General features: G+C 39.2%; 1 protein-coding gene across 1 annotated transcript in view; it reads right to left on the reverse strand.

Annotated features, from left to right (window-relative positions):
- Nucleotides 1–319: 319 nt before the first annotated feature.
- The window catches only part of tgs1 (trimethylguanosine synthase 1), a 33,025-nt gene continuing 16,580 nt past the window's right edge, over nt 320–16,764 (reverse strand). Inside the window, exons 8-15 of the mRNA XM_088085515.1 lie at nt 16,615–16,701; nt 15,259–15,415; nt 13,861–14,224; nt 13,177–13,338; nt 10,914–11,060; nt 5,015–5,233; nt 3,682–3,758; nt 320–759 (exon numbers count right to left, since the gene is read on the reverse strand). Coding sequence (XP_087941641.1) covers nt 655–759; nt 3,682–3,758; nt 5,015–5,233; nt 10,914–11,060; nt 13,177–13,338; nt 13,861–14,224; nt 15,259–15,415; nt 16,615–16,701 — 1,318 coding nt within the window. The 3' untranslated portion in view covers nt 320–654. The remainder of the gene's footprint in view (nt 760–3,681; nt 3,759–5,014; nt 5,234–10,913; nt 11,061–13,176; nt 13,339–13,860; nt 14,225–15,258; nt 15,416–16,614; nt 16,702–16,764) is intronic.

The following is a 16,764-nucleotide window of genomic DNA, read 5'->3' on the forward strand; positions in this document are numbered from 1 at the left end:
TATTCCTCCACTGCACCTTTTGTACATACTTTTTGTGTTATTTATATTCTATTTTTTCATTTTATATTTTTAAATTGCTTCTATATTTTTATCTCATGTCTTATAGTATTTTAATTCAATATTTTTATTCTTCATTTATGTTAAATGTTTTGCACCAAAACACATTCCTTGTATATGTAAATGTACTTGACAATAAAACCAGATTCCGATTCTGATGTGTTACCAAGTTGCTTACTGACTTGTTACCTGTGTTTTAGATCAGGCTTCAAAGTTCAATACTTCTGAAACATGTCTGAAGGCAGCAATTAGCAATGAAAGATTCTTAAAAAAAGAGAAAAAATTTATTAGGTCTAATGCACAGTAAAAAAGGATATCTTTAAATCATTTTTTATAAAACTCTCATAATTACAGTCTTTATCACACATTAATCATAAAGAGAGATTCATAAAAATTGAAAACACGTTAACTCAAACATGCAGAACATGTCTCATCTGATCACCAGATTCAGTCTGAAATTTTAAACTTGAACATGATAAAAGTATAAAAAAGTAAGTCAGATTGTTGTACTTTTTAGTGCAGAGTAACAAATACATTTTTATTCTATTCTCCTTTCGTAGAGGAGGAAGTCCTCATTGGTCCGTGCATCTGCCAGAGTCACTTTATCAGGCCGCCAAAGTAAGCAGTCACCGTCTTCAGCTTGTTGTTGAGGAAGTTCTGCTCCACCTCCACCCTCCCTCCTGGACCGGCCAGAGAGGCGACCTGTGAACACATGGTCACACATCACCACACAGCTGCTGCCCCTGATGTTGTTGCAGATCCGTTCAATTCAGCTTCAACTTCATTCTGACTTAAGTGTAATAATCTGATATATATATCGGATCATTATTTTCTCCAAATACGATCTCAAACTGTAAAATTAGCAAAGGGAGAAACAATTCTTTAAAAACCAAAATGCTTTTGAACAATGCTTTTTGGTAAACCACATCTTTTTCTAACCATTACATTTAGAATTTTGGAACCTAATAGACCCCCCTCCGCATTTGGAACATCCACCTGCTCCAGATGCATCATCCCAGACTTGGTGAAAATCTGTCAGTAAGTGCTGCTTAACCAGCTCTTGTCTGTAGTTACTGAATTTGCCCCTCTATTATATCCAATGCATTACCAGTACAATGTGTTTGCCAACACATTCTACAATTTAAAAACAAATTGACCCTTTGAAACCTGAAAAAAGAAAACCAATTTCTTTTAAAACATGGGTAGGAGGCAACAAGCCACTTAACAAGACAGCCCCAAATTTAGCAAAAAAAAAAAAAAGTAATCCCCAACCCCCAAAAGTTAACAAAAAAATACCTAAAATGTGCTGAAAAAAATCATTATACAGTCATGGAAAAAATTATTAGACCACCTATATTTTCTTCAATTTCTTGTTAATTTTAATGCCTGGCTCAACTAAAGGTACATTTGTTTGGACAATTATAATGATAACAACAAAAATAGCTCATGAGAGTTTAATTTAAGAACTAAGAACTATTCATTTTCCATGGTTTTCTTGATAATAACCAAAATTACTTAAATTCTTACATCAATAGCTATGGCATTGTACCGCCAAAAATACTACTTTTAAGCATTCCATGTTTTCTTTTCTGTGTGCTTTAAACACATGATACACACAAGAGTTAATACTTGATTGCATAACCATTGTTTTTGATGACTGCAGCCATGCGTCTTGGCATGCTCTCCACCAGCTTCTGACATTGTTCTGCTGTCACAGCAGCCCATTCCTGTTGGACAAATTCAAACAAATTTTCTTTGTTTTTGGGCTTGTGGTTCTCCATTTTGAGTTTGATGATTTTCCACAGGTTTTCAATTGGATTAAGATCTGGTGATTGAGCAGGCCAAGGCATGGTGCGAATGTTGTGGTTCTCCATCCAGGCTTTAACTGACCTTGCCGTGTGGCAAGGGGCATTGTCTTGTTGGAAAATCCAGTCATTCGAGGCAGGAAAGAGTTTTCCAGCTGATGGAAGAAGACTGTTTTCAAGGGTAGTCCTGTACATGACCTGGTTCATTCGGCCTTCACACAATTGCATTTGCCCTGTTCCACTCAGACTGAAACAACCCCAGATCATGACTGATCCACCCCCATGTTTTACTGTAGGGGCAAGACAGTCTGGGTTGTAAGCTTCTCCAGGCTTCCTCCTAACCAGTAAGTTGGCTGGAGTGGGCATCAATTCAAAATTGGATTCATCACTGAAGAGAACCTTAGCCCAATCATCAACAGTCCAATCCTTGTGGTCTCGAGCAAAGAGTAACCGGGCCTTCCTCTGCCTTTCATTGATCAAGGGCTTCTTACATGCTCTGTGTGACTTCAAACCAGCTTCAACAAGTCGGTTTCGAACTGTCCTTGCCGAACAAGTCACATTTCTCGACAGTGCCCACTCATTTTTAAGGTCCCTGGAGGTCTGGACGATGATTCCTGACACAGGAACGGATGAGTGCAGTCATCTCGTGGGGTAGAAAGACGCGTTTCCTACCACGGCCAGGTAGCAATTTGGTAGTGCCATGTTCAGCTTGTTTTTTTGTTGTAATGAACGGCTGTCTTGGAGATCTTCAGTTTTTTCGCTACCTGTCTCTCACTCATGCCAATTTCCAGCAGTGCCAAGATGGCTGCCTTTGTGGCTTCACATAATTCTTTTGTTTTAGGCATTATGTGAGAGCTGACAACTTCTGAGTTGTGCTACGGCTTGAATGTAAGCAGGAAACCACTCTAGGCCTTTGCATGTGCAGTGCTGCTTGTGACATGAAATGGCCTCTTATATACCCTGGGAATCAATTAAGCTTAAGAATGTCAAATAGGACATAAAGTATTATGTGACCAGCTGCATTTTTTGTTGTGTTCATTGTATTATACGTTTAGTGGTACCACATTAGAATGAACAAGAATTTGAAGAAAACAAGGGTGGTCTAATAATTTTTTCCATGACTGTATATGTATGTATATATATATATATATATATATATATATATATGTATATATATATATATGTAAATATATACTTTTTTTCCTGTAACATGATTTTAAATATAAAATTCTTAAAATTACAAATATAGTTTGTAGCCATATAATCAGGACATTTTTTCCCTTTTTTGATAACTCTCTAACAATCCTCCCTTTTTTCAGAAATCTATTTTTTAAGTAATTTTTTTTTATCACATTTTATTAATTTCTTACAATTTGTGGGGCATTTCTTTCCAAGTTGGTAACTGCATTTTTCCCACATGTTATCGAAGGAAATCAAATCAACTGTTTAGTATCAAAGTGCCAAATTGCTTGTGAAATGCATCTTAACACAACACAAGAAAACTGTTGTCAATCCAGGTTTCAATTGGTTAAAAAATAACTAAATTTCAAAGAAAGACAGAAAAAAGCAATTCAGTATGTGCTTCAGATTATCCATACTAAATCTGATCAAAAAAAAAAAACATCTTATTTTTCCATCAGCTCATCAATAAATTCAATAAATGTCAGCAAATTTGATACACAAGTCCACTGACATTATAAATGTCCCACCTTCCTCAGAGAGCAGGTATATATTACAGAATATATCAGTAAGTGATGGCCTGTTCACCACTTCTGCATCCATCCAAATAAATATCCAAATAAAGGCTGATCATACAGACCTGATCCATGTCGGCATTGCGAGGCAGGAAGTACACAATGTTGTCTGATATCAGTTTGGTGAGGCGGAAAATCTCAAATGTGTCCACTGTTAAGGATGAAACCAAGATCTCACACAACCACAATCACACACTTCAAAACAGTGCTACCTTGTACTGCATTTTGGGAGTAGATACGTATGTTGTTTCTTGTATTCTTGAGCTGGCATGTAGTCTTGAGGGTAGAGCTACAGGAGAGCTATCCAAAATCAAAGGGTTCAGCCACAGTAAATGTGGTGATAATCTACCCAATAGATTTTGAGATTTCATGAATATAAGTGGGAATTTGGACCAGTTGATGTAGCTAGAGGAAAGGTCAGGGGGTCATCCTCTAAGAATGTCCACAGCAGATATCATGTCCAGTCTGGTGGGGACACTAATGATCTGCAGGCCTTGTAGCTTGTGAGTTTTTCTATTAGAGAGGAGGGTGGACACTTTGACTCTAGCAGCTCTGCAACAAGTCCTATTTCTCTGTGAGTCTCTTATTCTCTTGTATTATATCCCATGGTCTGGTCACTTCAGAAGCTGTAATTTGTTTTGTCTGGATTGCATTACAAGTGATGTAAAATTCATTACATTAACCATTAGGGCCCACTTTAATATTATACACACTTGTATCGCTCTGTGCACAAAATGCGCTTTTAAAAATCAAGTCGTGTTTTTATGTTTAATGGCTGGGGAATCAAAAGTTGCAGTTTCAATGGAGCATTTGCCCTTAAGAATCTGAATGTAACAATTTTGTTTACACAGTGTATTTCAGACTTATTGTGGAAGCTGAGTTGGAAATTCCAACATTAAACAAAAATGCACAATCTTGCCAAAATGTATGCCATAGGCATGAACACCTGACACCTGACATCTCGGATCAAGCTGTTCAAAAAAATGCACTGCAGGAATTGAACAGTGCCATCAGCAGCAACATCGCCTAGCAACGAGATGGAATCTTCATAGGGTTAATATGTTAATTTGATGTTTTCCCTATCTGTTCATATACAGAGAAAGTTTGGGACACATTAATAGACTATGCATACTAATCATCTAATTTCTCTTCAGTGTGAAGCAAGTTGGCCTGAAATAACACCAAAGAGTTTATTTATCCAACAACACACAAGACTCTATAAACTGCTCTGTTTGACAGTACTGTATTATCCCCTGTAGAACCTGTCAGCAGTTTGAAATATGTGGAGGCTGTAATTGATGGTCAGAAAATACTGACTGCATTATTTAAAACCCTGCAGATACTGTATCTACTCAGGTAGTTCACTGGTTTTAAGACACTTAATATATATCAAAGGATATCCATCAGGCTGCATCATGGTCTTGATGTCGAACACCTCAGCAGTCACATAGTCGGGCCCTCCCCATGGTGGTGACAGGAAGACCACATCACCACGGAGACGGGGTGCCAGCTGAAGGAAGTCCCCTTGCAGAAAGTCAATTCGGTCGGCCACACTGTAAACTTCAGCATTGTGCCGCGCCAAGTCCAGCCGCACCGGGTCGATATCAATGGCCAGGACTGAGAGGATGAAACAGATGAAGGACACAGCAGGAGACAGAGACAGAGACAGTGAGCACTCCGTTTTGCATGAGGACTCACTGGACAGTCAATCAAAGGGTTAATACTCTAAAATTCAAAGCTGGGGCCACTTCAGAGGATAAAATATAAGGCTTTTTGTATCACGCTTGATGTTAATGATGAGGTTCCTCAGGGAAATATACTGGGTCCTGTTTTATTTTCTTTAGACATATTGTCTTTGGGAACCACTATTACTCATCTCAATGTCACATACAGTGACACTGTTATGCAGATGATACACAACAGCTATTTTAAAACAGGCTTCTGCAACCTTTTTGATTTTTAGTGCCATTTTTAAAGCCCCTGTGGACCCAAATCACCAAAAACTTTCCTAATATGTAATTTGGGTCTTACATGCATTATAACGAGCATCAAAAATGATCAGACATTAGCCTCAATCCAAAGTTGAAATACAGTCATTTTAGTTCTGACTCATGTCTGGAGGAGTCTGCCCTCCTCATATACTCGCCGGCTCAAGTCTGTACCCCTCATACACTTACAGATTTCTAATTTTTATGTCAACTTGCCACACCAACTCATGCTGACTGCTGTGGACTAGGAGAGAGGCATGATTGTGAATCCTGTCTAAAGTTGTGTAGTGTATCCCAAGTTTTAGACACATTACTAAAGTTGGACCATTTCTATTTCACAGTAATGCTTAAATACTGATACATTATTTATTAAAAGTCACTCAGATTATCAGAATGATATTTTTTTACTTGATAAATCTATAGTAGAATTAATGTGCATTCAGAATGCTGAGGAAAAGTCTTTAACCCAACACAAACACAGAGAGAGCAGCCCAGTAATTGTGACCCTGCACTGACCACCTGTATCTTCCAGATCTGAAGCCATGCATCACTCTGCACCTTCCTACATCAGTGACCGCCTTCCATCATTTCTTCCTTGATTTGCACCACTTAAAGCTTGACTGTGTAGGATTTAGTGGCATCTAGTGGTGAAGCTGCATATTGCAACCTGTCAGATTTAAATATCTTGCTGACTTTTAACCAGCTTTGTATCCAAACAATGTGGGTAGTATGTGTAGACGAACTTTGGAAAACTTTCCTCCTTTTAACCAGTGCTCAGATATCTCTCCTCCTCCCACAGTGAAACTCTGCTGGATGACCTGAATTGCATGCCATTCGGAAGATTTTTGCTGGCTCTCTGGACTGCTGCTCCAGCTACAGGCTGAGCTTCCACATTTTTGTAATGCTACCCCTGCCACCACCAACGTGGACACAAAGAGTAAAGAAGCAGATCAAGAGACAGACCCTCTCTGTCTCTCTCAACCTCAGACCATAATCCTACCAAACGGTAAAACTAGGCAGTGTTGATTAAATATAAATCAAGATTCTGGAACTGCACTGCCTATTTCTGACCTCAAATGTTTTCAGAAACAAAAATTTATCACCTATGTTGAAGATGGCACCAGTGTAATCGGCCAGCTGTCTGTCAGTGCCTCGCTGCCTCTGCGTTTTGTTTGCTACTCTGCTGTTTCTGCTGATGTTTCTGTTGTCGGAATGCATCTCTTCTTCTTGTTTACGATCGCTAAGCTCTGCTTAATATCCAAGCCTCTTGGGAGTTATTGAGCTTGTCTAGAGACTCCTTGGGGGAAGAAACTCGGAGCCTTCCACCTCTGCTGTCAAACATCCCGGCGTACCTGCGTCAGCTATCGTGCATCCTTCCCCGGAAAAAGAGCCATAGGAGACGGGGAAAGTGCGCCGGTCTGCTGGTTCACTGTAAGGCTTTCCTGAAAACCACAGGTGTGGCTCCTCCTCGACGACATAGGCTGTTGTTTACCAGCTGTCTGTGGCTGCCGATCCCTGGATGTCCTACAATCGCGATAAATCCGACCAGTCTTTCCCGGACTTACTGCTGTGGTGCATGGCCCAAGTGAGGCGGTCTTCTCTGGTCCGATTTCTGTTGATGATTCCTATCCCGCGTCGCAGACGGGCCCTGACCCAGGCCCACACGAAGGAGATCCTGCCGCACCGCCGGCGGAGTGCGAATCTCACTAATCTTTGACCTCACTGTGCCACCAACCTGGACAGCCTGGATATAAATCTTTGTATGGAGCTTTGTGCTGAATGACTTCTTCACATCCTGTGAATTGGATTTTATGCTCCTGATGGAGACCTGGCTTCGTGTTGGTGAGTCCACATCCTTTTCGGAGCTTCTGCCTCCTAACAAGTACATCTTTCCACTCTCCCCGGACCACCGGCAAAGGTAGAGGGATTGCCACTGTATTTAAATCCACTTTTTTGGCCCTGTTAGTTATCAGCTGCATTTGATACCGTTGATCACAGAATACTCCTGTCCCGCTTAAAAAAATTGTGTGGGGACTACAGATGCTGCACTCCAGTGCTTAGAGTCCTACTTAAAAGACAGGAGCTTCTAAATTCACCTGGGGGATTATTCCTCTGGGGCTGCTGCACTCACCTGTGGTGTCCCACTAGGCTCTGTTTTGGGACCAAGTCTTTTTTCATAGTACATGCTGCCTCTAGGTTCTATTTTTGAAAAACATAATGACTCATTTCATTGTTTTGCTGATGATGTACAAATTTATATGCTGTTGAAAATAAAAAATAAGGGTTCACTGCAGCGTTTACTTGATTGTCTAAGAGCCTATGAGCTTAAACTTCTTAATCTAAATGAAAACAAGACAGAGGTCATTGTATTTGGACACCCTGGGCTGCTTGATGTGGGCTCTCTTGGCCCTCTTGCCTCTAGTTTGCATTCTTCTGTGAAGAGTCTTGGTGTATTCTTTGATAATGCTTTAAAATTTGACAAGCAGATCTCTTAAATAGTAAAGTCTAGTTTCTATCAGCTGAGGCTGGTAGCCAAACTGAAAGCCTATCTCCCTCTTAACGTTTTAGAGAGGTTGATCATAACAGTTCGTCTGGACCACTGTATGTCCCTATATGTAGGTTTGGACCAGTCGTCCATCCAGCGTCTGCAGCTGGTCCAAAATGCGGCTGCTCGCCTCCTAACAGGCTCTAAAATGAAGGACCACATTACCCCTGTGCTGTCACTGCACCGGCTCCCTGTTCACTACAGAATTGATTTTAAGATCTTGTTGTTAACTTTTAAAGCACTTAATGGTTTGTCACCGCCGTATTTAATTGAACTGCTTCATGTTCATGTTCCAGCCAGAGCACTGAGGTCTGCTAACCAGCTGCTCCTGGATGTGCCTAAAACAAGGCTTAAAACCACCAAACCTGTGGAAAAGCTTACCACTTCAGATCAGATCTGCCCCAACGCTAAAGCATTTTAAATCTTTGTTGAAGACACATCTGTTCTCCCTGGCCTTCGTTTAAGATGAAAATGTTTTTATCCCAACAGATTTGACTGTTGGGATAAAAACACATATTGCCAATAATTTTGATATTTTTGGTTGTGTGATGTATTCTATTTGCCTTTTTACCCTGTATAGCACTATAGTCAACCTTGTTGTTTTAAACGTGCTATATAAATAAAGTTGACTTGATCTGACTTGACCCTGTTTAGCTGTAAGAGCAAGAGTTTGTAAACAGGAAGTGGATGGTACACGGCTTCCTAAAATGATTTCAGACAAAAGTTTTAGCTTACTGTTTAATCCTTTCTTACCGGCCGGCTGCCATTGTTTCACACATACATGTTTTCATAATGTCACCCACCAGCAGAAGCTTTTACTGGTCTGGTGTGGTGCAGTGCATTCTGGTACTTGTGGGTTTTCTACCTCTTTAGCAAGTTTCCTTTTTCTCTATTTTTTCTGGTCATGTAGCACCTTTTTCAAAGGTATTTCATCTTTCTACTGCAGAGACATAGTTTTATTAAAAGCCCATCTGTCCAGCAGTAAATTACTTCTTTAAACTATCTACCTCTAAACCAGTGTGTTGGACACATGGGCAGACAGACTGCTGTCTGAAATAAAGAAGCAACTATGTGCTTCATGTTTTATGGTATTGTCATTCTAAGATAATCATTGCCTTTTTCAGTTTATTAATATCACTGTTGTTCTGCACATCACAGCGTGAAGTCCACAACTGTGTACATGCAGCCGTGAGTGGACCTTTGATTGACAACCCTGACAGCTGCTACCTTAGTCAAGTAATATATTTACTTTTAACACCATCTGTTGTGACCGTAAGTCCAGAGGAAAGAGGGGCCTGTCACCTTTTGCACCGCTTAAGGTCAGAGTTATAGGCAGACCACCGTATAAGCCGGGGGTACGCAGCTAAAGCTGAAGAGGAAAGGGCAGTGTTCTGTTGGAGCCAGATGACATGCAGTTCTTTCTCTCACTTCCTATTGAAGTGCTTATTCACAGGTGTGTACTTTCATGTTACTTGAAAAAATTGGATGTCCCATGACCTATATTTTTGGGGACATATTAGTTCAACTACTAGTACTACTACTTTGGTGTTTTTCAGTGTTGAGAAGGTTATTTTTGAACGTACTTTTGAATGTAATAGGTTACAGATAACTAGTTAGCCTGTTAAAATATAATAATATGTAATGTATTAAAATGTAATAAAAAATACAGCTACCAATAACTAAAAAAATCAAATCAATAAATATCTGTGATAAAATGAAATCAGCTGATAATACATGTGATGTGCTCGGGTGTCTGTTTTCAACCACAGCCAGTGATGATGTCATATTGAAACAGAGTACAAAACATATGGACAGCTAAAATACGACTGATTTACATGTCAATACTTCAATCATGAAATCCAACTGAAGCCCAGTTCTTGACAAAATGACACTAATGACAAAGGTGACAACACTGATAAACCCTTTGAAACCTGTTTGGACATCAGTTTTCTTGTGCTGCCTTCAGATGACTCTCACAAAATGTGGGAAAATGCAAAGGTGACTTTGGCAAGAAATATTCTACAGATTGCAAGAAATTAGTCAAAGGTGTTAAGGAAAATGACCTGAAAATTAACTGAAAGTTAGTTTTAAAAAGGGGTGACAATTATTTTAAAAAATATAAAAAACTACAGAAAAATAGAAATCTTCATCATTTCTAATCATTATAACTTATTCATATAATAGTATAGTATTTATATAAGTATGAAATTACGTTACAGAAAAAAAATATACATAAATATTTCTTAAATGTTCTGCACTTTTTGGAGGGATCATTTTATTGTTTGTTTTCGTTTTTCACTTTTTTTGGGGCTTATTTTTCAGGTTATTTTCTTGCAACTTCCTAATAATTTCTTGCTATTTTTTGGGCAATATGTTGTTTCGTTGCTCATTGCCTTTTTCCATGTAATATGCAAGTGTATGTATACATGTTAGAATTGAAGTTTACAAATTAATTAGCCGATTAACTGAGAAGGGGTAGGAAATAATAAGTTTATACTTCCTCCTTTCAAACATGTAAGATGCAATTATTATTATTATTTGGATCTATCCATTGAATTTTTTATTGCCATTTTGTTTAATTTTTTATCTTTTCCTGTTTTTTTTTGTTTGTTTGTTTGACATGTTCTAAATAAATATCTATATAACTAAATATCTATCTATGTTTTAGAAAGAAATCAAACCAATTTGCTCAGGTTTCAAAATGTTCTATTAAAGATAAATCGAGGTGCGAGCACACGCACACACTCGCAGACATTAAGCTCACCTCTCTTTCCAGTGAGGGCAAACTGGATGGCGTTTCCTCCCACACCGCAGAAGGCGTCTATGACGAGCTGAGAGTCGGGGAAGCTGTGCTCCACCTTGAGCGCGATGTGCTCAGCGATTCTCTCCGGCGTCACAGAGAACCAGCCCTCTGGAACACAATAACGTTACTGATGTGTGTCAGACAAAATCCAGGAAAGTCTCTGTAGGCGGCTTTCCATTTACCCCCAAACTGTGCAAATTGAAATTGCAAATAAAAAAAAAACAACCCATGAAAACTCCCTAACGCAAAAAAGTTTTTACAGTCACATGAGGTGGTATAACTGATGATTCGAAAAAGTCACATTTGGCAAAGCTGCAATAGAAACCCTTTTTAATCTTTTCTAGGTCACATGATGGCTATGTGCTCGTCAGTAGGAACTGGCTCCCTCATGATGCAGCAGGAGCTACAAGAGCTGTTATTGCATCACATAACTCAACTTCAAAAGTTGAGTGGATCATCTGGAAGTTTTGAATCCACAATTCCTCTGTGAAATCGTGGACTATCACCTCCCAGAAATCCCTCATACATGGACGCTCCCAAGTATAAGGGGTTCGCCTTTTCATTATGGCTCCATAATAGCCTATGTGGCCCTGGATTGTAAATAATGACGGCTAGTGTGGTGGCTGCAATAGAAATAAAGCTGCTAATGTTTTGAACATCACCATACTTCTTAGATTGTTATCACCAGAGGAGTGACATCACTCAGTGGAAACACAGTCATCTCATTATTGTGTTTTATCCACATTTTGAAAATACTGCTTATGTTTTGCGCAAATCGGTAATGGAATCCTGCCTATAAATTATTCGTTTCAAGTGATTATACACAAATTAAAACGTAGTTATGGATATTATATTCCATTTCTTCCAATATTTCCCTCTAAATCCAACACTGGACCTTTAAGATAATCACAGCATATATTTTTGTTAGACTGAAGCAGTGGATCAGTTAATGAACGTTTTGTCTGCCAAAATGCATTGTGACCACAGACAGAACCAAAATGGCAATAAAATAAATGTTACGTCTTTTTTCTTAAAGCTCAATTCTGTAGGATTTGAGGGCATGTATTGGGAAAAACTGAGTATAATATAATAAGTATATTTTCTTTAGTGTATAACCACCTGAAAATAAGGATCTTTGTGTTTCCGTTACCTTAGAATGTGCTGTTTATATCTACAGGTCCTCATCTACAGTGCACCACCATGTTTCTACAGTAGCCCTGAACAGACAAGCCAGACACTGGTGACAGAGAAGGACATTCATGTCTTTGTAGTTAGCAGCCCCAACACAACAAGCAGCGCCAGAAAAACATCAAACTACTTTATTCTGGGTATTTGTTACCTTTTCAAACAAACTGCTCTGTTTTTTTTTTAGAGAGGAAGGACCTCTGCAGATAAGTCAGCTCCGCAAAAATAAACACTAAAGTAAGTTTAACCAGGAGATATTTTACACAGCTGCAATCTTCAATCCTCACCACTAGATGCCATTAACTCTCCCTAAATCTAACACACCGACATGTTTGTATCTAGTGATCTGTCAGAGAGTGAAATCAGCGATTTTAGTGGAAACTTTAGGAGACGTAGCAGCAACATCTGCTGCTGGTTAAAGACACTGCAGGTTTGGGAGGTTCAGCTGAAAGCAGCTTCCTCTGTTTCCATGTGATGCTTCCTTTGGTTTGCTCAAAAGTGTCTCCTTCAACTGAAGCTAATACTGTAAGGCTCCTGCACTCTGAGTTAAACACGTCAGCGATCAGTCTGTTGAAGTTACAGTTATTGCGGTATTAAAATTCCCTGCGGCTGAGCCACAGCAGAGAGGCGGCACACCAAGAGGGAATTTGGTTTTTAAAAAACTACACCACATCTTGTTGCAGCCTGTATGGATAAAATTATACAAATATATAGATCAATAATCCATTCAGTGTATATATGAGTCCTGTGTTTATATCAAACAGAAACCATGTAAACCCAACATTTAAGCTTCTCTGCTTCAGTTGCTGATTTTGTTTACAGCTCCACTCTGTTGTGCACTTTCTTCTGATTTTTCATGTCATTCTACAACTGATGCAACTTCAGAGAGGACATTCAATAAAAAATACTGGTCTTCAAAAATAATCCAAAATACAAGTGCAAAACAATAAAGACAGGACAAGAATAACTTCAGTATTATTTGCTACTGTTTTTTTTTTCTTTTTTTGAACTATGAATTATAGTTTCAGAGCAGACTGACCTCGGTCCAGCCTGATGCCTTCATCGAAGCGAGAGAAGAGTCTGTAGCGCTGAGCCCAGTATTTAGCCAGCTCGGGCTCAGCTGCCATCTCTGCTGGGACCTGCTGCCTCCTCTTCCTCCTCTTCTTATTCTTTGGCTTCTTTTCCTTTTTTGCACTTAACTCTGCATGCGCACGCACGCACGCACGCACGCACGCACGCACGCACACACACACACACACACACACACACACACACACACACACACACACACACACAGGATTATTACACAGCTCCATTATTTTTGTTAACATATCACATTACAGGAATGTTCCATAAGAAATGTTCTGTCAATAACAACCTGAAAACAATTTCTGAATGTTCCTTTGAAAATTGTTCTTTCTATGTTCTCATGAAACACTGTGGGAATGCTTTATAAAAAAAAAATATTCTATGATCTGTCTCCTCGCAACATCCCCAAAACATCCTCAAATTGTTGCAGTTAGAACATTACATCTTGGTCAGCATTTAACCTCACAGAAACATTATTTGAAGGTTCTTTGAACTTTAGACAAAATGTTTTCTTCAAAACATTATTACAAGTGGGAACATTCCCTACTAGCTGGGAAGTTTCACCAAAATTCTTTTCTTTTAACAAACAAAAAACAGTAAGCCATTAGAATCATTTGACAGATGTTTTGCTCACCGCTGCTGCCTGCAGGAGCATCAGGCAGAAGGAAGTCGGGAATTTCTAGACAAGGTAACTGTCTGCCGAGCTGCTCCTCCTCCTCCTCCTGCTCCTCCTCCTCATCACTGTCCACAGTCCCAGTTGTTGAGGGTAGAGTTCTTTCTGCGTCTAAACTGGACGTATGAGAACCATCTTTCTCCACAGCCTCTTCATGTCCTCCCTCATCACTTTTCATCCTCTTCCTCCTCCTCCTCCTCTCCTCCTCTTCTCCCAGAGATGGAGGCTTGTCCTCAGGCTCCTGTGAGCTTCCTCCTCCCATCCCTCCCCGCTCACACTCAGTCATTTGGGTCTCTCTCTGGGTCGTTGCAAGGAAGTTTTTGACCTGTAAAACAAAGTCTTTATGTAACAAGTCCTCAGTGTAACTTCATGAATGTTTCTGAAATGTAGTGGAAGAAGGAGGTTGAATTAAATGAAGAAGAATGAACTTTAAAATACTAGAAAAAAATACTCAAGAAAAATGCCAGTACCTCAAAATTATACTAAAGTACTGCACTTGAATAAATGTACTGTGTTCAGTTGTTACAGTCCATCACTGGATGTCAGAGCTGCATGTCTCAGAGTTGTGGCTGTTAAGAAAATGACTGTTTTGTCACAGAGCTGATTAGATCGTCTCCAGTAACTGAAATTAATTCAATTAATTCATTAAACAGTCGATTGTGTAGTAAATCGTAAATGGACTGTACTTGTACAGCGCTTTTCTAGTCTTCTTGAGTGGAATCTGCATCTCTCAGTATTTGTCTACATTTTTATTTCCAAATAAAAGAAAGAAAAATGACTTAAAAAAGAAAAGAGAGACAATATTATTGGAAAATTAACAAAAACTAGGGGGAAAAATCCAGTTAAGGGTTTTTATTATTATATATTTCAAATTATGTTATAATAAAAAAAAATCTTTTTTTCAAGTTTCAAGTTTCAAGTTATTTGTTGTGTGTTTTTCTTGTCATTTTAACTAGTTTCTCGCCATTATTTTGGATCATTTCTTGTCAAGTTAGTCATTCCCTTCTTATGTTTTTCAAAGGATGGAGGCCAATTTGCTCAGATTTCAAGGGGTTAAATCTCCACACAGTGGTGTGCTGTCAGCTTGGAAATTATTTTTTAGAGCTGTAGGTTCAAAGTCATGAGAGACGGTCAGGAGGTTTTCATTGAAAACTATCTGATCTGCACTGGATCTGCCAGCTGATCTGGGTTCAGCTGGTGTAGCTGGATGTTCAGGACCCTGCAGCTGTCTGGATGGAAATATCCCACATGGCAGCTCAGATGAGTCAGCACAGGTAACTTAATTGAGCGTGAGTCCTCTTCATGCGTTGTAATGAGAGCTCAGAAAGTGTGAACCCGTCAGCGGGATGCAGGCGGTACCTTGCAGAGGGTGCTGCTGGTCTGTGGCTGTGTGTCGTCTCCATACGTCTCTGAGAACCTGATGTGTTTGCTGACGCTGCCGACCGCTCTCTTAGCCCACCTGTGCCTCCCCTGCTTCTGAGCAGCACCACCTTTAAAGCTGAACACACTGTGGAAGCTGCAAAATACACACAGAAACACAGCCTCACTACTGTGGAACAACTGCTGCAATATGTGTACACACCATGACACTATATGTGCAAGACCAGGAATACTCAACACACTTTGCCCATGGATCACTTTTGAAAGTCCAGAGGCCACTTAATAGATAACATTTATAATATATACATCAATAATTAGCTTTGACCTGCGATGGGGGTCTAGGGCACCCACCCAGGGCATTTTTTTGCTCTGAACAAGCTCTACTGTGATGCTTTTTATTGCACTCTGACACTTAATTTATATAAAAAGTACAAAAAAAACCTTAAAAAATACTGCAAATTAATTCATTTTCATTGTGAATTAGAAAATGGTTGTCAGAACATCCAGCACCCTATCCAAGGCAAGATTTGGCCCATGGGCTGCAAGTTGAGTATCACTGTACGAGACCCTGTGTTAGACAGGTTCAGATGAAATAACACCCTTAATGCTTTTTGAACAAAAACCAACATTTTGAGAGTTTTTAAAATGATTCTTATTTAAATAATGACCTAAATATAGCACACACTCAGAGGCAAACTCATGAAAGATGGGATGGTGCAGCTGATAGCATCATGACTTGCACACTGCAACCGCTCCAGCTGAGTAGAATTGACTTTCTTTTAACATAAACAGGGGAACCTTTTTAAAAAAAATATTATTATTATTATTATTATTATTATTATTATTATTATTACTATTTATGAATGGAATGTGAGGATTTTTCTTCTTCTTCTTTCTTTCTTTTTTTTATTAAGAAATTAATTGATTTAACATTATTTGACATCAAGGATATTCTAAACCAGCCAGGGTTGGGAGGGGGCACATATGGATGAGAGTACTAGTTGTTATTGTTAGTGTACCCTGTACAAAACTAAATAAAAATTTGATCACTAAAAATATATATACACAGATGAACTAGTTTTATTTTTTTCTGTACCTTTTCTCACAACTTTGTGAGAGAGACAGAGTGAGAGGAAGACAGACAGGGACAAATGAGAAATATGAAGTTCCTGCTACCATTTAGGAAGGATACAAAACAGCATGCAGCAGTGCAGTAAATACACTGAGTCAAGTGCAGCCACAAAGCATCTGTTATCATACCAAGTGAGGACGAGTCGAGTTCTCAACATGATGTAAACATGAAAAAGAGTCAGTAAAACATGCAGACTCACTCACAGAGGGTCTGGGTTGTGTTTGAGTCCCAGTTTAGTCCAGGCTTCCTCCGCCGTCAGCTGAGGACTCTCCTCCACATCCAGCTCATGACTGCAAACACAAACAAATACTGTTTCAACATTTAAGCAGGATTATTGAGTGACTTTGGTGTTT

Source organism: Plectropomus leopardus, chromosome 12 (assembly GCF_026936395.1).
Source record: "Plectropomus leopardus strain MGB_pleo_1.0 chromosome 12, ASM2693639v1, whole genome shotgun sequence".
In the NCBI taxonomy this organism is placed as follows: domain Eukaryota; kingdom Metazoa; phylum Chordata; class Actinopteri; order Perciformes; family Serranidae; genus Plectropomus; species Plectropomus leopardus.